This window comes from Coturnix japonica, chromosome 7 (genome assembly GCF_054131305.1).
Source record: "Coturnix japonica strain WE chromosome 7, WE-NBRP24, whole genome shotgun sequence".
Lineage (NCBI taxonomy): Eukaryota > Metazoa > Chordata > Aves > Galliformes > Phasianidae > Coturnix > Coturnix japonica.
In genome coordinates, this window is record NC_140669.1 from 10,719,340 (window position 1) to 10,738,523 (window position 19,184).

The following is a 19,184-nucleotide window of genomic DNA, read 5'->3' on the forward strand; positions in this document are numbered from 1 at the left end:
CTCTCACCCAGTTTAACAATTCACCAGCATCTCTGTTGTTAATTACTGAAATTTCAGGTGCATTCTGAGCAGACTTTCACATCCCCATCTCTGGTGTTGAGGCTGTTGAGGAGAAGCCCTGGAGTATAAAGCCAAATTTTCCAATTCATATGCACAGTGGTTGAAGACAAATATACAGGCAGAGGCTTTCAATTTACATAAATTGTTGATGGCACACATTTTGAGCCTTCTGTGCTATAAATGGGAGGTTAATATGATCTATAATCTACAGGTTTCCTCACTTATAAATACTCACAGATTTCCACTTGTTTCTGTCATCAGTAGCCCCTATTTTTTGTTTGTTAGTTACTGTCACAGGCAAGTGATTGAGGCTGATGAAATCAAATCTGCCTCCAAAGCAGGAACAGCACGGATAAAACACTAAAAGACCATTTAAGCTTTCCAGAGGCCAGTGTGAAAGTATTGGTGCTGCTCCATGAACATTCAAAGGACCACTTTACAGCCTTTGATATTCAGTCTTGCCTTCTCTGATCACCTTCTCTGTGGGGATGGACACCTTTGAACCCCAGCAATGGCTTTGCATAGCTCACTGCTTCTCCAGACTGCACTTTCGACCCAGTGACGCTGGTTTACGTGAGTGCTGCACTTCATGTGAGTTGCTCGTTGCCTCAGAACTGGAGTCTCTGCAGTCCAACAGGAAGAGGGCAAAAGCTGCAGTTAGAGATTGCCAAACTTGTGGAATTCTTCCAATTTTGTAATAAGTCAGGCACTTACTTCCTGTGCATCTGAGCAGTGTTTGGAAGAAGCAAATATGTCACTAGAAGGTGATATACTTAGAAATTATGTATTTGAAAGTTGGGAAGTTCGCATCTCTTTAGTGAAGTTAGGTCTTAATAAAAATAACAACAATAATGACATGAAAAAGAAGAAAGAAAATGGAGATACATTCACAGCACAATATTGAATCCAAGCCAATGAATTTGAGGTCCCAGCTCCATTTTTGGCTTTGTTAGAAGACTTCTTTCCTTCAGTATTCCTGGATTCTAGCCACATGTAAATGTCTGTTACAGAAGAATGATGGAGTAAATATTTTACACACTGCCTAGTATCAGCAGACTGAACTACTGGCTCACTCAGCTCTCCATTGAGTATACAGAGACCCCACCGAGAGTGATGGGATGTTGGAGCTAAGCACGGCTCCCTGACATTATAAGGTATGGTACCCCCATTGAGAAGCAGAATACATTTGCTGAATTTGCAGAAGTGAACAGTTTAAATCTGAAACAGCAATCTGCTCCCACATGGATTGATAGGATTGTACTGCGCTTATAGAATTAATAAAAATCCCTGATCAGCTGCAAGTGAACACAAGGAGATAAGCAAAGAATACAAGCAATTAGGTAACTTAACCCTGCTTAATTTAAATCGGTAGGCAGCTGCTCTAAGGTCTCACCTGCAAGTACCCAGGAATAATTAATATAGTCAGTAATAATTAATATATTGAGTCTAGTCAAAGGGTTTTGGTGATTCTTTATACGTTTTTACACCCATTTAAAAGATTTTCATTATACTTCTGAAGCAAATGCATTTTCCCAAATATGCTGCCTTTCTGTAAAAGATCTGCTGTCCATACTGTGCTGCCCCTGGTAGTACATCAGCCTTTTGATGTCTTATAACTTACAAATATTACTGGAATTTTACTAACAAATAAGACCTTTGTCCCCAGCCCTGGTCCCCAAAACTTCATCCATTATACAAATAACGCCCTGGTTTTACTGTGCCTGATTATGTTACAGATTTCTCTTTAATTTTATTCTTTCTCTGTCATTTGATCCATATAATTAAAAAATAAATAGATAAACAAAACAAACAAACAAACAAACAAAAAACCACCAAAAACAATAATCAGAGGGACACAATGTGAAATAAGATACATTCTGTATGAATCAGTATGAGAAATTATGAGGGCAAGTAAAGAATAGACAGTCTTTTTTCTTTTTTCTTTTTTTATCAGGCTGAATTCTTATTCTAGCAGGATTGGAAACCACTTATTTGGTGTTTTGAACTGGTCCTTGGCTTGTCACCAGGCCAAGTCTGTCACTAGACATGAAAACTTTGGTCTGGACCCTTGGTGATACTGCACAAGGAGCAAAATGAACCTCACTGAGTCACTGCTGCCCTCCTGCACATGTAATTAAGAGCACCAGTGGAAGTTTATTCACACTTTTGTAAACCCAAACTCAGGATCCTGAATTAGCCTGCCTGCTTCTTTCCTGTCTATTACAGAAAAACAAACGTTAACAGAAACAATAGTAAACAAGTCATTATCGCCTAAACTGCTGAGTAATATAGAATAACATATAAGAGCTATCATCTAATCTTTGGAGTTTGTTGGAACTTGCAAAAAAGAAATAAAGGGTAAACAGAAATTGCTGCCTGGGATTTCAGAGCTACTGCTCGCTGGGCTGTTTCTGCTGGATCAGCCTGTCCCATTCAAAGCTCAGGAAGCACCGCTGCCATTAGCTTCCATATAGACCAAATATTCTGACAGCACAGCCCAAATTTCCAGCAACTCCCAGCAATCCTGTCTGCACATTTTGTCTTTATTACTGATACCACAGAACGATAAACAATTCTGCTATTGGCAATTTGTTTATTAAAAATATTACAAAATTACTATCTCAAATTAAAACAGGAAAGATTATACCAAAATCATGAAGGAGAGGGTCACATCCTGCTGTTGCAGCGCTGAAAACTTTCCTCAGTTTATCAGACCAGAATCCATCCCCTTCTCTTCCGCTTTCTTTTTTTATGCTAACCCAAAAGGAATGCAGGCATGCTGCCGTTAAGCATCTGTGTTCACTTGACTGTTCAGGCCAAATTCTCTTTCCAAGTTCACTAAAATATGCAGAGTTATGCCAGCAGAGGACTTGCCCTCTTGCACCCTCCCTTTCTGAGAAGCGAACTTGCTTGTCCTTAAGCCCCCGTTTCTACATTTCCAGAGCAGAAATATATTGTGGCTTTAAATATAGATGGTCCGTTTGTGGCTTTGCGTCTCATGTTACACGCAGACAGCCTGGGACTCTAAACAGAAGTTGGGCAGCACCATTAATAGCTTAGAAAAGCATCAGGAAGCTTTCGAAATGCTCTATATTTTCATTCCTGGAGGTGGGGTGGGGAGGGAAAAACATTTAAACTTTCTTAAACTAGGGTTTAGACAGAAACATTACTGACTTTGCTTGGTCCTATTCAGGAGTTGGAGTCTGCAGAGCCGTTTCAGTTCTTCACACACATGCACGTACACACACACACAAAGAATTAAAATGGAAAACAGTTTCATCGCAACTTTTTTCCTTCAGGATGAGTCTCAAACATTCTTTTTCTTTTCGTTTTCCCTTTCACATGAAACACATTTGACAATCCTTTCCTGAAGCGGCAGACTGGTAAACCCACTCTTACTGCAAGGAGGGGGGATAAGGGTACTCACGTGGTTGAGATGTCGTATTGTTTTGGTAACTCATAATTTACGCCTTTGAAAAATGCCTTATTTGTGTTGACAGCCTCTCTTCCCTGCTCAGAACCGACGGCGGGATTGAGCAGAACAGCTGGAAGAGCCCAGGAAAATGCAGCTCTTGTTCAGGCTCTCCTTTCCTGGCTCCTGACCCCTTTACCACTGGAAAAGGAAACAGCACATGTGTCATTCTCTTTTGCCTGTGTAGCTCACATGAGCGGGGAGGGGCACACATTTGCAGATAGCAGTAACTGTATTCAAGTTTTGCAAGTTGGATGTATTCCATCCCTTTGCTTTTACTAGCCAGCAACCAGTGGAAAGAAAATGCTCCTTACATTCTCAGCCAAATTCAAATGCACCTATTAGATTCACCTCCCAAGCCCCTACTGATATTAAGTGCAAAACTCGCTGAGGTGTGAGTCCCCTCCAAAAATGCCCGTCATCGCTGGGTGAGATCAAGATCAGAGCTTCCAAGTTTTATTGCCCAGCAGCATCCTTACACTCACAGTCTGATCCTGTCCTTTTAATGGGTGAAAGCTGAGAATGGCATTTACTGGGTCAGAGACGTTGCATCTGCATAGAGCGTGAATCTGAAGTGCATTCAGAGTGAGAAATAACCTGTGGCTGAGACACAGGCTGACACGTGGGTAACTCCAGTCCTGGGCTCTAACACAAGATTCTTGTGGCATCTCAGGCAAAGCACTTCATCTCTGCCTCAGTTTGTCATCTGCAGAAAAAAAGATGACATGTTTTTTTCCTTCTAGTCTTGGTATTTGTATTTTAATCCACAGGGAAGTGTTCTTTATAAATAGAATATGTTCATTGGTCTGCTTTACTCCTACTTTGCAGCAAGTTTTTCAGCCTGGACTAGGCTACCAGCTCCCTTGTTTATATTGCTACTATTAGCTATTTCTGTGCTGTGGTGCATCCACATTCACCATTACTGCATACTCCAGTTACTGCAAGTGTCCATATACAGTGAACACCGTGAGCTGTGACTTCTAGGTCCTATCAAAACACAAGTCCTTTATAACACATCTGTCTTAGACAGTATGAAGAGTGGGTGAAGTTTTTGTTTTCCTAGTCCCTCTGAGTCAGGATGAATTAACTGCCTGTCTGTGACAGCAAAAACACAGTACCCATTGGAATGGAAATGGAAAAAAACAGAGTCATGAAATTCAGGCTGAGACTCATCCTGTTTTGTAAAATTGTTGCAGGATATTTCTGTGAAATCATCTCAGTGACCTCCTGCGAGAAATCATTGCTGTGAACTTGGTTCATAGCATTTATTTAACAGCTATGAGATGGAAAGACCAGTGACTTATTTGCATGCCAAAGCCAAATAACAGCTTGTTTGTGAGCACAGATACAATAAACGACTTGGGTCAGCACTTTCCAAGCTCACTGTAGAGAGCTCTGGAACATTCAGTGATGGATGCTACAAAGCAAAGCACAAAACAAAGAGGCAAAAAACTCCTGACACTGGTTTCAACTCACAAAACTGATTTACACCAGATAGCTTCAGTATGGAAATATTGAAAGGCCTGTTACTTCTTTATGTGAAGCACAATGTGCACAGGTAAAATTACATCTTTCTGTCCTGGGGCGTGAGAAATGTTGTTATGCAAATTTCCTACATTTAAGTCCTTAATTATCCAGATCCCTTAATATTTTCTAAACTCTTGATGGAAGGAGTTCTCAGCCATTGTAGCTGAACTGCAGGATGGAAAGCACTCCTGCCTTCATGATGTTATTAACAGTGGTCAAAGCACTTCTTAGACATTTTGTGATGGGATACTTAAAATTTCACTACACCTGAGCTGCCTTAAACTGAGCCTCATTATCTCCTGCTGCTTAACCCCAACACATCTGTGCAGTGTTTCCTTTATCTGTCCTGGTTCTTGTTCAGGCTACTCTTCTGCCATCAAGATCACTGGGAGAGAATTGCTGAAGCTTACATACTGAAACTCTGGTAGAACCAAACCCACACAGTAACATCTCCTTTAATACCTTTAATTTTTCACTTTTCTTAAGAGTCATTTATTTTTTTTGCTTATTGAATAGACTTGAAATCTCAGGAAATCAGGAAGCCTGGGACCCATTTCCCAAAGCTGTTTCTTCCCTCAAGAAAACTGTTAAAGAGACCCTCCTTGACCTTTCCCACTCATTAATGGGAAATACATTAGGCTGAAAAGGGAAGTGAGCACGACAGCCCAGCACACTTCCGGAGGAGCCTGAGATCAGGGCAGGAAACAAGGAGCAACCCAGTGGTCTCTGCCTCCCCCGACCTACCATCATCTGCCCTTGGGGGACAGGAGAAATCAAATGGACCTAGAGAGAAAGACTGGATTGGAACAAAATATGTGGTAAATAATTGTTTTCCAGATCATCTGAACTCCCTCCTAAACTTTAAAGGCTGCTTCCATCAAAAAAGCCCACTTAAAAGTCAAAAGCATGGAGGTAGCATGGAGACAGATGAAAGCATTTTTTAATTCAAAGGCTATGGCACTTACACAGGGTCTACCAAATCTGTAGGACAATGTAGGGATGCTGGGAAGTGTGTCAGATGTGTGGCCTTCATCAGCCAATTCTTCTATGGCCATCATATCCCCATTAACCTACAGAAGTATCTGTTTCCTGCTCTGGTGAACACTCTTCTATCTCCAACCTTTGAAAGCTGAGAATGTTTTTCTAAGCAAAGGAACAAAAAATCCCTTTTTGTCTCAATAACACTTTCAAATATGACAGCTCTTTCAGGTGGCAGCTCAGAAGAGAGACCTGGTGATAACTGCAACATCTTCTCCTCTTAAGCAGAGCCATGTAATGAATTCATAATCAGGCCCATGTGGTTGTTCTCTTTGATACTATCTTACTCCAAGGTAAATGATATTTTACAGTTGTAAAATACAGTTGTTCAGGCTTGGCAAGTCCATGTCATGGGCTGCAGCTGTTGCTCCCAACAGGAAGGAAAGGTTTAGGTTGCACTGAAAGGAAAATGAATAAATAAGCCAAAGGAAAAATGTAACTTTCCAGGAAGCTATGCTTGACTAAGAAATCAGATAAGAAATCCCTGTATTTTCTGGATTTTTGTGACAAAACATGGTGAGACTCAAAGAAGGTGATTTCAGAGCTCTCAGTTGTATCCCATGCTGCCCACTCAGCGCAGCTTTCCAGCCTCAGAGGAAGTGTTTGGATTCCCCACCAGGACCTTTGAGGAGAGATCATAGCAGCAGCTGAAGTGGTTCTACTCCAGTTGTGAGTTCTGGAAGTGTCCCATGCTTGCACTGATGGCTGAAATTACATGGCAATGCAAACCATCAGCCAGTGTGCTGTGGCCACCTGTCTACAATGCCATGATGGTGTTGGCTTTCTCTTCACTTCTGCCAGCTACAGACTTCAGGCTGTCATAAAACATACTTGACTGTGTATGGTTGGGATGGATCCCAAACTCTGAAGACTTTCTGCAGGTTAAGGAGAAATAAAACTACAGCATGGCAAGTGCTAGGCTGAGTCCTGACAAAAGGAAACTTCATACGAGAGTTGCTCTTCCTCTCTTTTCTGGAAGGAAAAAATATTCTGCTTATTTCTTACTGCATACTGGTGTCTTTTACTTTTTTTTTGTATGTAAATAAATATTTTCTCAGGAGAACCTCCAATATCCATACAATACAAATCCTCAAAACAAGCCATGGTTCTTTGTAGGACAGTCAGTGAAGTGGATATATAAGAAGACTCTGTGCCTTCTCTGCTGCACGATGCTTGGCTTTCCTTTAACAGTAGTTAGATTAATTTTATCATAAAGGTAAAATGGGTAAGGCCAGGAGCTCAATGGACAAAGGATCACAAACACTGTCACTATGTAGAATATTGTCATATCCAAAGATCAAACAGATTGCCTTAAAGCAACTGATTTCTGCTCCTTTTAAATCTAATGCCTGATAGCAATGAAACACATATTGTATATGATTTAAAAGGAGCAGAAATCAGACCAGTCAACAGGATGCTGACATGCTGTTTGATAGTGTATGTTTCAAGCAGCAGAAACACAAACCTAGGTGGATGTGGTGAAGGTGCTTCCTAATATCAGCTCTTGCTGAGCTCAGGAAATCTGATAGAAGGCTTTGGTGCTTGAATTTGTCATAATAAAAGAACTAAAGATAAACATAATAAAGCTAATTATGCTCAATTTTAAAACAAACAACATGGAAAGCTTTCTCAAACAACACAGAATTAATCAGTGGAAGTCATCACTGCTAGGAGTTTAATTAAACCTTCAGTTTGCAAACTGCCTTTCCTGTTTACATAATTGGAACTATATTATCTGTAGCATAATTTCAGTAAGTATTTCTTTCTGGGACTCTAAAATTGCAGATCTCCAAAATGTCTGGAAAATTGAAAGTTAAGAGTCTTGATACCTCTGGAGGCCGATGTGTTTTATTACCCAAGTGCTCAGTTATGCCCTCACTGCTAGTTAAGTGCACATCAAGATCCTCTCAGAAGTCGGTTGTCCATCATCTTTGCTGTCTTTGTGTAATATGAGCTATGGGCTAAAGTCTCTTGTACTTTAGCAAGGGTTTCAGTTTCTTTACTCTTTCTGTTCTGGATGGATTAGGCATGGGCAGGACACATCAAACACTGAGATTTTTCTAATTGCTTTGATCAACACTGTTGATGGGTTACATGCAACAAAGGTGTTGGATGAGCGTACAGGCTTTAAGTCCACTTTCTGTGTTACAGCAACACAGGCATAGTCAGATTGGCAGATGACATTTCCTGAAATATAATAACTGTGAAGTATTTGCTCTCATTTTTAGTTTGCCTGTTCTGTTCTCTCTGGAGGAAAGGACACCAAATTAAGATTTTTTTCTTCTATAAATGCAAGATCAAAAAGCTCTTTCTTCTCTTCCCCTCTACTGGTAAATCTGCAGCTCAGAGTCTCTGTGCCAGCTAAATTTATTCAGAGGTACTTATCCTACAAAATAATGCTGTCTTAGAATTTTTACAAGTACACTTTTTTTAATAGCTCTGCTAGATATCTTCGACATCATATTGGCGTTGTAACAGTCTGACTTAGTTTTATTATCAGACTGCTTTCCATAGACTTGGATTAATTATAAAAACGGAGATACTGCAGCACAGAGTTTAGCATTTCAATAGACTATCTGGGCACAAAGCTGGCATGTGATAAAGACATAGTTATGCCGAGTGAAACTGCGGCACCATGAGGACGTGTGAGAAGACCCTGAGACCCTGTCGCTTAGCACTGCTCCTATCGCCTCGCTAAAAATAACTCCACAAAATTCCTAGCCCAGGGGAACTTCATTTTTCTCACGGCTCATGATTTCATTTTTATTTATTTTTAAACAACCTCAAGCTTATATCGTCTTTGTGTTTCATTCTGCAACTCGCTTAAGCAAATACAAATATGTTTATGTTTACTAAGTCAAGTTGCTTCCATTGTTAAGTGATTAATTAAATAACTAGGAGATGTAGTCAGCAATTACAATTGATTTTAGTGGGATCACACCAGTAGCTCAGGAAGAAAGTGCAGATCTAGCTCCTCTCAAGCACCATTAGGCAGTGTTCCCCACTGATCACTGCTTGCAGTGTTTGTAAATCCATAGGCTCTCACAAATCATTCCCAAAGCTGCAAGTGATTACCATAGTCTGCAGGCAGGGCATATCTCATGATCACAAACATGAAGTTTGCAAGCACCCAGCTTGCAAAAAAAACCCACAGTTTTTGAGGCTTAGTGTGTGCACGTGTTGCTTAGCACGAGATTAAGGTAACATAACGGTCGGTCACAGCTGGCCCGGCGAGGCAATCAGTTGTGTCCAATAAGAAGAGAGAGAGCCTCGCTTTCTCTTATTTGCCCCAGGTGCTGTTGATGTAGGGCACCTGTTTCCCACTACAAAGTGCAAGCTGTGGAGTAAGGAGCAGTGAATGTTCTTTTATCTGAGTGCCAGCATGGATGGAGTTGCACGGAGTTCGGGTAAGTTCTTGGCGTCCTGTTCTGTCGGGCTAGATAGAGCCTGGGGTCTTTTTCTAGTATTCGCTAAGTGCTTCGAGCTTGAAAAAAAAGCTACAGAGGGCTTATTGACGTTCTGAATTGGGTCTTTGGTTCCCTACTGCTAATAGTGGAATGAATATGCGTGGTAGATGTAGGAATCTTTGCTCTGGTTTCTTTGGATCGTTCGAACCTTAAGAGGTTAAAATACTGCCTTAGTTACCGTCTTTTTAAATTGTTTTTGAAGACTAAGTGTAAACGTTCGCACTGTTTTGCACAGGGGTGTGGAGCAAGGTCTGTGTTTCAACAACAGCTATTGCTGAATGCTTTAATGTTTCCAATGTTTCCTTGGTTAACGATGGGGCTTTGTTTTCCCTTTCACGTGCATATGCGCGTGGTCCCAGTGCTGATCTGCTGTGAAGAGTTAAGGTGCTTTTTTTTTTGAGGAGTAAGTAGGGACATTGATTAAATGCAATTTCTTGCATCTCATCCGATGTTTTTCTGTGCAACCTACCAAGCTTTGATTGTCTCTGTGCTCGGCCTTGGATAGGCCACGCTTTAAGTATTGTGTGAAGTGTTGTGCTCCTCCGTACAAGAAAGACATTGAGGCCCTGAGGTCACGAGAAGGACAATGAGCTGTGAAGGGTCTCGTGCACAAATCTTATGAGGTGACCATGGAGATGTGACACTGAGGGCTGTGGTTAATGGGCATGGTGGGGATGGGTAGATCCTGGGAGAACAGCCTTCTTTACTGAGTTTCAGATATAAAGAATGTTGTGGTATTTCTAGGAACACTTATAATTTGTTATTTGCTCCTTTCAGAGACCGTTCCTCTTGTACTTAGCAAATACAAATGCAGCAAGTTCCTGCTTATATCGTGTGTGTGGTATATACTGTTAGCTTACTCTAATTGCAGAAGACTGAATGTTTGTAGCAATTCCCCATAGTCTGTTAGTGAGCTGATGTGGCAAAATTTCATAGTTTGCTGGCAGAGAGCTTACAGTTAACTCAGATTTCTTAAAAGAACAGAAGAACACTTATAATACACTTACAGAAAAGGTTGGAAATACTGAAGTGTTTTGATCGCTGTGGGGGAGAAATTTGATCCTCTGTTCAGTTCTTGATGGGGGAAGCTTCCCCAAATGGGACCATCAGATGTAACATGATGACTTAAAAGGTAACAATGTGCTGTAATGTACCTCACAGTCCTATAACAAAAAATCTGGCATTTGTGGTCTTGGCTCTCTCTAATGTAGACTGTAGCAACAATGTTCCACACAATGTGAAACAAACTGCACATTACATATGTTACTGTATGTAATGAGCGAAGGCCAGTAATCTCCACAGCTCCTATTTGTAGCTAAATTGAGTCTTGTCTGACCTGAAGCATGGCCTCAAAGTGTTTTGTGAACTGAGCGAACTCCAACTGCAGATTCAAGACGTTTAGTGGCAGACCTTTTCCCTTCTGGTTTGATAGCAAGGAATAGATATATATTGAAGTGTAGTAGGTTTATGATTCGTATGTGACTAAGACCTTGCTGCAGAAGTGCATCTGCTTGGCTTAGCAAAAAGCAAGTCAAGAGGCAATGTGGTTATTGCTTGCAAGTATCTCCATGGGAGATAATATAGTGGGTTTTGAATCTGGTGGAATAAAGTTGTGGGTTGTTTTTTTTTTGAGAGTTAACATTGCAGATCTACTTCATAACAATGTAAATGAGGGGGGGAAAAAGACACAATTTTAGAATAGGGTTTGGAACGAAGTACTGAGGACAAGTACTTTTTCTATTTAAATATTCCAGATAGCTTGCTGGGAAAAAGAATTTGAATAAAGTAAGTTATTAGCTGGTATCATCCTGTGGCCTGAGTGGCCTCAGAGATATTAATCTCTGAATCAGCTGATGAAAATTTGTAGCCTGTAAAGCTCACAGTATCTGATTTACATGATTGTGGTATCTCTTCTGTTCCTAGAGGCTACATGCTGATGAAACCATCTATATTAGCTCACTCCAGAGTTTGCTCTTGTAAAATTGCCCAAGAAATAGTTGCTAGTTTGGTAGTCAGTGTGAACTGACTCTTTGGTTTTGCCATTATTTGTATGTGTGTAGACTTGATACTTAAAAAGTGTTTCATGAGCACAGGGGGTGAGGAATGTCACCAGGTGTGCTATCAGTGTGCCATTTTAAAGCTGCTGGCTGACTGCAGAGTGATACACAAGCATATACATGAAGCACATAGGGAGGCAGTGGATGTATGTCACTGACAACAGTATGGTGTATCAGGTCTGGTACACTTTCTACCATGAGATAATGATAGATTACAGTATTGAGCAGGATGTTAACTCATTTCTCTTTGCCTATGGAGATTTTTATTTCCTGTATTAGTACAATACTCATTGTTTGTTTAGAAGATTAGTCCTTTTACTATGTTACTCCTGAGCCCACGTTAGTGAGATGCAGCCAGTTTTGTTCTCCCACCCTAAAAGCAGAATAAGTCTGTTGCATTTGTGCTTGGTACTGTGAATTTGAAAGAGCATGGTAACTCCAGTTTTATCGTTAAGTGTAATAATGCAATGCATATTCCCCTCTCTTAAGAGAGAAGGCCAGATTCTCTGCTGACGTAAAATGAGAGAGCTCTGCTGGAAATAAGAGGTCCTGACCCAGGGTTCTTTGCACAGAGAGATTGAGTGGGAAGGTGTATTGTTTTCTAGTTTATTCCATGACTTCAGCACAACTACTTTTCTCAGAATGAGCCCAAGTCATAAAAGTTTCTTGCTGTAGAGTCATTCACTACAGGCTTTCTCTGATAACCTGCTGCAGATGTTCGTGTGATGCCCCAGCTCTCTCACACCTGCATTTATGTTTTCTAAAGAGTTTGGTGTCCTCTGTAGAACACGGTGTGTCCTTCTGATGATGAACATGGCATCTTCCCCATGTGCCAAAATATATTTTACCAACACTAACTGCCTGGGTGTTACTTTCCTCAAATGCTCTTGAAAGGATGTGGCATTAACAGTGAGTGTTATGCTGACAAAATATATGGTAAACAAAGAAGTCTAGGATGGTTTGATGTGCAAAGTCAGAAGTAGGATTAGACAGTCAGAAGTAGGAGTTAATCACCTGGTTAAGTAAAAGTAAAAGGCAGTGGTAGTAGTAGATCTAGTAACAATAGAAACTTAGATAATACTGCACAGTGAAGTAAGGAGCAAAAGAAGTGGGGGATGTATTCTCCGCTGTTTTATAAGCAAGAAAAGGAGAAGTGAAGATGACTATTCTGTCCACAATGGGGATGCAGGCTACTTCTGAATGTACTCTGTGCTGTGCACAATGTCAGGAAGCAGGGCAGGTGTGCTGAGCTCTGCTAGAACTGAAAGCATCCCAGGTAAAGTTCTGTTCTTACATAGCCCTATTGCTTCTGGATGTATCTTTACTAAGTAAACTATCTTTGCATGTCCTCACACAGTGTAGGCATTTTCTAAACCACATGTAAGAGATCACAGATGAGTCTCAAACTAGTGACTCCTTTTGAGCAAAGTTTGAGTACCCAAATCACAAAGGCAATGTTTAATAATGTACTAAAGCTAGCTTTTCCAGATTCCTGGGAGCTGAATCTTATAGATGTTCATGAGCTGAGCCAACTTCTTGTCTCGAGTATCTTTTCACAGTGAGAACTATAGTCTCTCTTCTCTGGTCATACTACAAGCAGTGTAAAATATAAATTTCCCCTCCTTCCTTTTGTAGCTGACACTTTCTGGTCTATCTTGGTAATTGTCAGTTCAAGCTTCAACATTGCCAGAAATGTTTATCTCAATAGGTACATTTTTATCTCCTTTTATCTTGTGTGAAGTTCTTATCAGTCTTCAGGTTTTCTAATGTGTGGGTGAGACTTATGAAACACCTGCTTTGAAAGTTGAGGGAGCCTGTTACTAAATGCACGCAGTTTGGATTATACGATGTACAAACCTACTGAAGATTCTGGTAGGAGTTGGTGTCATAGTAGCACTGTGTGCCATAGAATGAGGCTTCAGGCGCAGGAATTAAATGATGCCCTCTTGGAAAATTTTTCTTTCTAATGCTGCACTGGCGTGGATTTGCCATTAGTCTTCAAAGGTCTCAGATGTCTTTGTGCATCTCACCAGCAGGGAAATAACTTCTTGTTAAACAATGAAAAAGATGGAGACCGATACAGATGAACTCTAATTGTGAATGTTTTGATAGAAAGGTGACTTCCAAACTAATGAATGATTCATCGATGATGAATCTTTGCATTACCTCACAAGACAGCTGGTGGTGGGTACCATCTCAAGAGAAATGTTGCTTTGTCAAGGTCAGCACAGATATTTTATTCTCCCTTCATGTAGACGGTCCTGTAATAGTTCTTGATATACAGTTATGGCCTTGCTTATTTAAGTGTACCAATAAAAAGTGTCTTGGCAAATTCTTGCATCATAATTTGCCTTCTTAAATGTTATGGATTCCTCCTTTTCCTATGATAAATATTTCTCATGGTTTTAAAACTCTTGAGTGTTAGTTCTATATCAAGTAATGAGAAAATAATGTAATTCTTGTATGTGCAGACATATCTGTAGACAAAAGCAATAAGTAACAACACCCCCAATCACTGAAAATGTTCAGTGTAACACTGTCTTTAAATATGGCAAAAATTCATCATCTTGTCTGTGAGGTTTGTTGATGCAATAGTAAGCTTCTTCATAACTCTTGCACAAATTAACACTGTTTATGCAAGCACAAGATTAATATGTAAATTCCTAAATTCAATGTTTATTCTCTTGAGTTTTTTGCAGGCTTCCTCACTTTCAGATAATAAGCAGGTTATTCTTCTATCCATTTGTCTATCACTGTCTGTTAGTTGCTTAGGCTTGGCTTTGTGTTGTATAATGACAGTTAGACATATCTACATGAAACAAAATATTGAGTAGGATATAATTACGGTATTGCTTGTTCAGAGCCTCACCAGATCCATTGCTTCTCCTGCTCTTGTAAAACCTCTACTTAGCTTAAAATAAATGGTGTTTATCTTAACTAGGGGTTTGACTGCTTTGCTTGCTTTCCCCTGGTGTGTTGCTATATGCTTTCTGAATCTCTCTTCATCAGCTTTTTTTTTTTTTTTAACCTAGTCAGTGAGTCCCATTTGTATTTATGTGGTGTTTTAATTTTTCCAACTAATGTGCTTAGATTTGACTCCTCCAAATGGAGGGTGTGGTCCTGTGTATCCCAACCAAATCTTGTCTTTTCCAAACAGCTGATATTAACTGTAATTAGAATTGAGGCTAAAAAACATGGATAAATGGACAACAGGCTTCTTGCTTCTGCTAGATCCTCTTGCTGTATTTATGAATATTGGTTTCTGGATACTTGATATGCTTAGATGCAGAAATCCAAAGATACAGCAAACTAAATCCCTGGTTCTTTTCCCTGCCTTTACTGGTCTTGTTCATAACTTGCTTATGCATGATGAAGTATCAAAGATCCTGCTGAAATCTGTGTAAGTCACATCCATTGCTCCACACTTCAAAGGATCCTGAATAATGCCTTCAGAGCTGTGAATCAGGCTTCTTTCAAGTGATGCGTTCTCAAAGATGTCTGCTTGCCTAATAAATGCCTTCACTTTCCTGGTAATGTATCACTTCCACTTAAGAAATCAAAAGGTTGCTTTGAGAAGAAAAGCTAGACATACAAATAACCACAGTCTCTCTGTTCATCAGTCTTACACCTTTTGATATTTAGCATAAAAGGAAGGTGTTTGAGCCCTTAATACAGCCCCCAGTTCCTGAGGAACGGTGATGCTTCCAAGGCCCGTGTGTCTTCACAGCTGCCTTATACTGATTCCAATCAGGAAAGAAAGATAGGACAGAACATGATGATAAACTGGGCATGGATTTGACTTCTGTGTGTTTATTGTGTGAGATGTCAGCTTTGAGCTGAGGTTTCGCTTTTCTAAATTTTAATGTGTTAAATTGATGGATATATTGAATACACTGATCGCTTTTATGACTAAGGGAAAGCAATACATGTTTCCAGGCTGTAATTCATCTAATTCTTTTTTAACATGGTTAGGCAGTGAGAAACTGTGAATAAGAAATTCCTAGTTTTGACCACTTCCATAAAGGAAGCCTATCTGCTTCAGATGTGGATACAAACCCTAAAGAGTTTACAAATTGGGTATTGTGAATTTCATTATCTGTGATGTAGACCTCGCCATTTGTGGCTATGCTGCATATTGGTTCTTGGCAATAGATAGAATAAGAGGTTTAATCTACATTAGATGCTGCAGCAGGGAGTCTGAATGTGGTCTTGAAATGTTATAGGATTCTTGAGTATAGACCCACAAGTATATCAGGCATAATAAAACCACAGAGATTGGCACATTACAATGAAAAAAGGATTTTACTGGATTAAGTGTCTTTCAATAGTCTGGACTTCAGTTCTTTACTCTGCAAAGTTTTATTAATTTATCTGGGCAGGGATTTGTTTTGATTTGTTTTCCCCCAGGCAGCATGTACCTTTAGCATGTGAATAACAAGATGGGCAGTGTGACATGGCTGGACAAACATTTTTATATATCCAGGAAGAAGGAAAGGAGTGGATCCATCATTGATGGGACAATACTAGGAAGCTATCTGTGTTCTTTAATAGAAAGATGTGTTTTCCCAGGCCCCAGGAAAAGAATAAACAATGAAAAGCGAGTGATGCTGTGTGTTAGTTTTTCAGGAAAGTAAAGAAGCAGGAGAAACTTGGTCTAGTGGACTTGTGGGCAGGCACTGAGGAACACTGGTCATTCAGACCTTGGAGGATGTTTTGGATCCTGTTTTCCTATCCCTGATGCTGATAGGAAAGGGATACACAGGGATTCCCTGAGACAGTGACGAACTGATGGAAGGAGGCTGATGTGATGAATAGATGTCCAATTTCATCAGCTTCTGTGAGAAACTAGTTACTGGTGGTTCAGTATTAAAACAGAATATTTTGCATACAAATCTGCAGGACTGTAGGTAGCATCTGAATATCTGGAAGTTTATAACAGCTGAGCAAGTGGTTTTATGTTTGTGATGTCATGGAAAATAAGAATATCACTAGTAAAATGTAGAAAGTTGTCTGATCATTAACAAGGCTTTATATAAATCATGGTATAGGTTCTTACACACTCCTGCAGAAATCATGAAGCTGCTGAGTGAACTCAGGGGCTACCAAGTGAATGGTTGTTGTTACAGTAAATATGATCTATGAAAGAAAGAAATAGTGGGTTAGGCCCTTTCCATCAGTTCTAATTGTTTTATTGTCTTGTCCAAAGTTGGGACTGAGCTAAAGTTTATATTTTACTTCAACATCTGAACTGACAGAGTGAAAAAGACACTAATAGGAACAATGTCAATGTGGAAGTTTAAATCTTTTCTCAAGAGAGGAAAAAGCACTTTTTCCAGCACTTTTCATTTACTTATTTGCTTAAAAGGAATTATTTCTTCCAGATATCAGTCTGAAAGTTAAAAACAATAAAAATTAAAACAAAACCTCTCAAACTGGGAAGTATCAAAGGAATTAATCTACTTGGCTAATTAATTTAGTTTGGACTTCAAAACTGCAAGGCTGGGTGGCATATTAGATTAGATTCCTTGTATATCTACTAAGTAATAATGATAAGAAAGAAACTTGTACTCTCTTTAACTACTTATGTAGGGGATTTTGAAGTTTTAATTTAGAAGTGGGTGTTTTTCTTTCTAGTCTGTAACTCGTGTTAGTTTGTTCAGGGTTTTGGAGGGTAGAAATGGAAACTAACATCAACTCTGCCAAACTGTTGAAAATGAAAGCCTCTTTCTGCAGTGTGAAATAGATTGTATTAGGATTTATTTTCACAAATTTATTTGTCAGTTGGAGCACTGGCATCTGTGTTTGTTGTGAGAGATTTGTAAGGAAAACACAATGCATTCAGTGTAGAAGGATAACAAAAAAAGGCCCTGGGAAAGAGGCCTGACTATCTTAGGTTCTAAGGCAGGAAAATATTCTTATATTCTTTATTTCTGTTCTTTTTGATTCATTAAGTAGCATGTAAAATCTGTAATATTATAATAATTCCCCTTTTGTAGTTAATCTGGCAGACCTAATTTATATCACAGCTCAAATATGAGGAAACAAAACAAAAACAACAGTAACAGCAGCTGGAATCATCTTGATGGGAAAGGGAAGGAGGGGACCGCAAGGTCAGGGTGATGTCCTGGTGACACTAACACTTGCATTGGCTTCATCCTCTTGAATCCCACTGGGAGGAGCTTTGCGTTGCTGGAGGTTGGACAGAAAGCTCAACAGCCACCACTTACTCCAGTTTTCCAGGAAGCACATGCGGAAGGACCCAGCTTAGGCAGACAGCCAGAAACACTCTGCAACCCCAATTTCTGCCCCTATGGAACAGCAGCCTGTAGTCCCATATGGTTTTCTACAAGAACATGTCCTGAGGGGATGTTATGGTTTTGTTTGCTGTTTGGAAAGAGTAATTTTTTTGTTCTGTTCAGAAATAAGATGATGGCCTAGATAATTCAGGTCTGTGCTTCCTCTCTCGAAAGCAGCTGTCTTCCTTTCCCTTTTCTCCATACTTAGCTGCTTCATTATCTCTCCCCATTGCCCTTTGTACCTGTTTTGCCACTTTCCTTTTCATCCAGCTCTATTTCTTTTCTTTCTTGTGTTCTTATCCTTTGTGCAAGAACTTTTTTTTTTTTTTTTTTTTAACTCCCCTCCACCCCAAGATGTCCTATTTCTTATTTAAAGTCTCTCAGCAATTCCCAGGGCCTGGATTTTTCTTCACAAGTGGAAACAAAAGGTCTAGCATTCTTTTCCCTATCTCTACACTAAGGCATCCTGACAGTGGCAGGCTGAGATAAACATGCATTCATCTCCAGTGCTCCCAGGTGCATCTCAGACAGTCTCCTTTATGGGGAAAAAGATAAGACAGATTTGTGCAAGAGATGTATATCTTTAAGCAGCATTAAGAACAAGTGCTCTGGTCACCAGCAGGGAAAGAGAGATGGCTTAAGCTCTCAGCTGCTCTCACAAAGGCTGTCCTCTCTTCAATCACAGCACCAGATATCTCCCAGGAACAAAAAGTCCAGAAGCAGAAAGATCATAGAATGGTTTGAGTTGGAATGGACCCTTAAAGATCATCTGGTCCAATTCCTCTACAATAAAAAGGGACACTTAAAACTCGATGGTGCTTAAAGCCCCATCCAACCTGACCTTAAGTGTGTCTAAGGTTGCAGTATCCAGATCTCCAGGCAAGATGAACTTACTTCTGTCTTACCTGGGATAGTTTCAGTTAGCTTTCAGCATGTGTCTAAGCACTTAGGTAGGGATGGGGGAGTTTGCACTAATAAAGGTTGTGAGAAGATATATTATTTTAGATGCCTGTGTGACTAAGTAAGCCCTGTGTAAACACACTGCAGGAAGAGGATGCCATATGTCTCAAACCCATGAGTCCTGCTCTCTGGGGACTGCCTTACAGGAAGGAAAAGGCATTCCAGCAAAGGCTTGATCTTGGATGCCTCTCTTTTACTTTTTCCTTTCCTTGGGAGTGTTTTCTATCACAAGTAAACAGAAAACCTGCTGATACTCCCCAGCCAGAAGGAGGGGTTTCCCAAGTCTACTCTGCCCTCATGAGGCCCC

At 40.0% G+C, this 19,184-nt stretch overlaps 1 protein-coding gene across 1 annotated transcript in view; it reads right to left on the reverse strand.

The window, feature by feature from the left end:
* The window catches only part of GYPC (glycophorin C (Gerbich blood group)), a 31,025-nt gene extending 27,350 nt beyond the window's left edge, over positions 1-3,675 (reverse strand). The window contains exon 1 of the mRNA XM_015868810.3: positions 3,488-3,675. Within this exon, the coding sequence (XP_015724296.1) occupies positions 3,488-3,521 (34 nt within the window). The 5' untranslated portion in view covers positions 3,522-3,675. The remainder of the gene's footprint in view (positions 1-3,487) is intronic.
* Between the last annotated feature and the right edge of the window lie 15,509 nt (positions 3,676-19,184).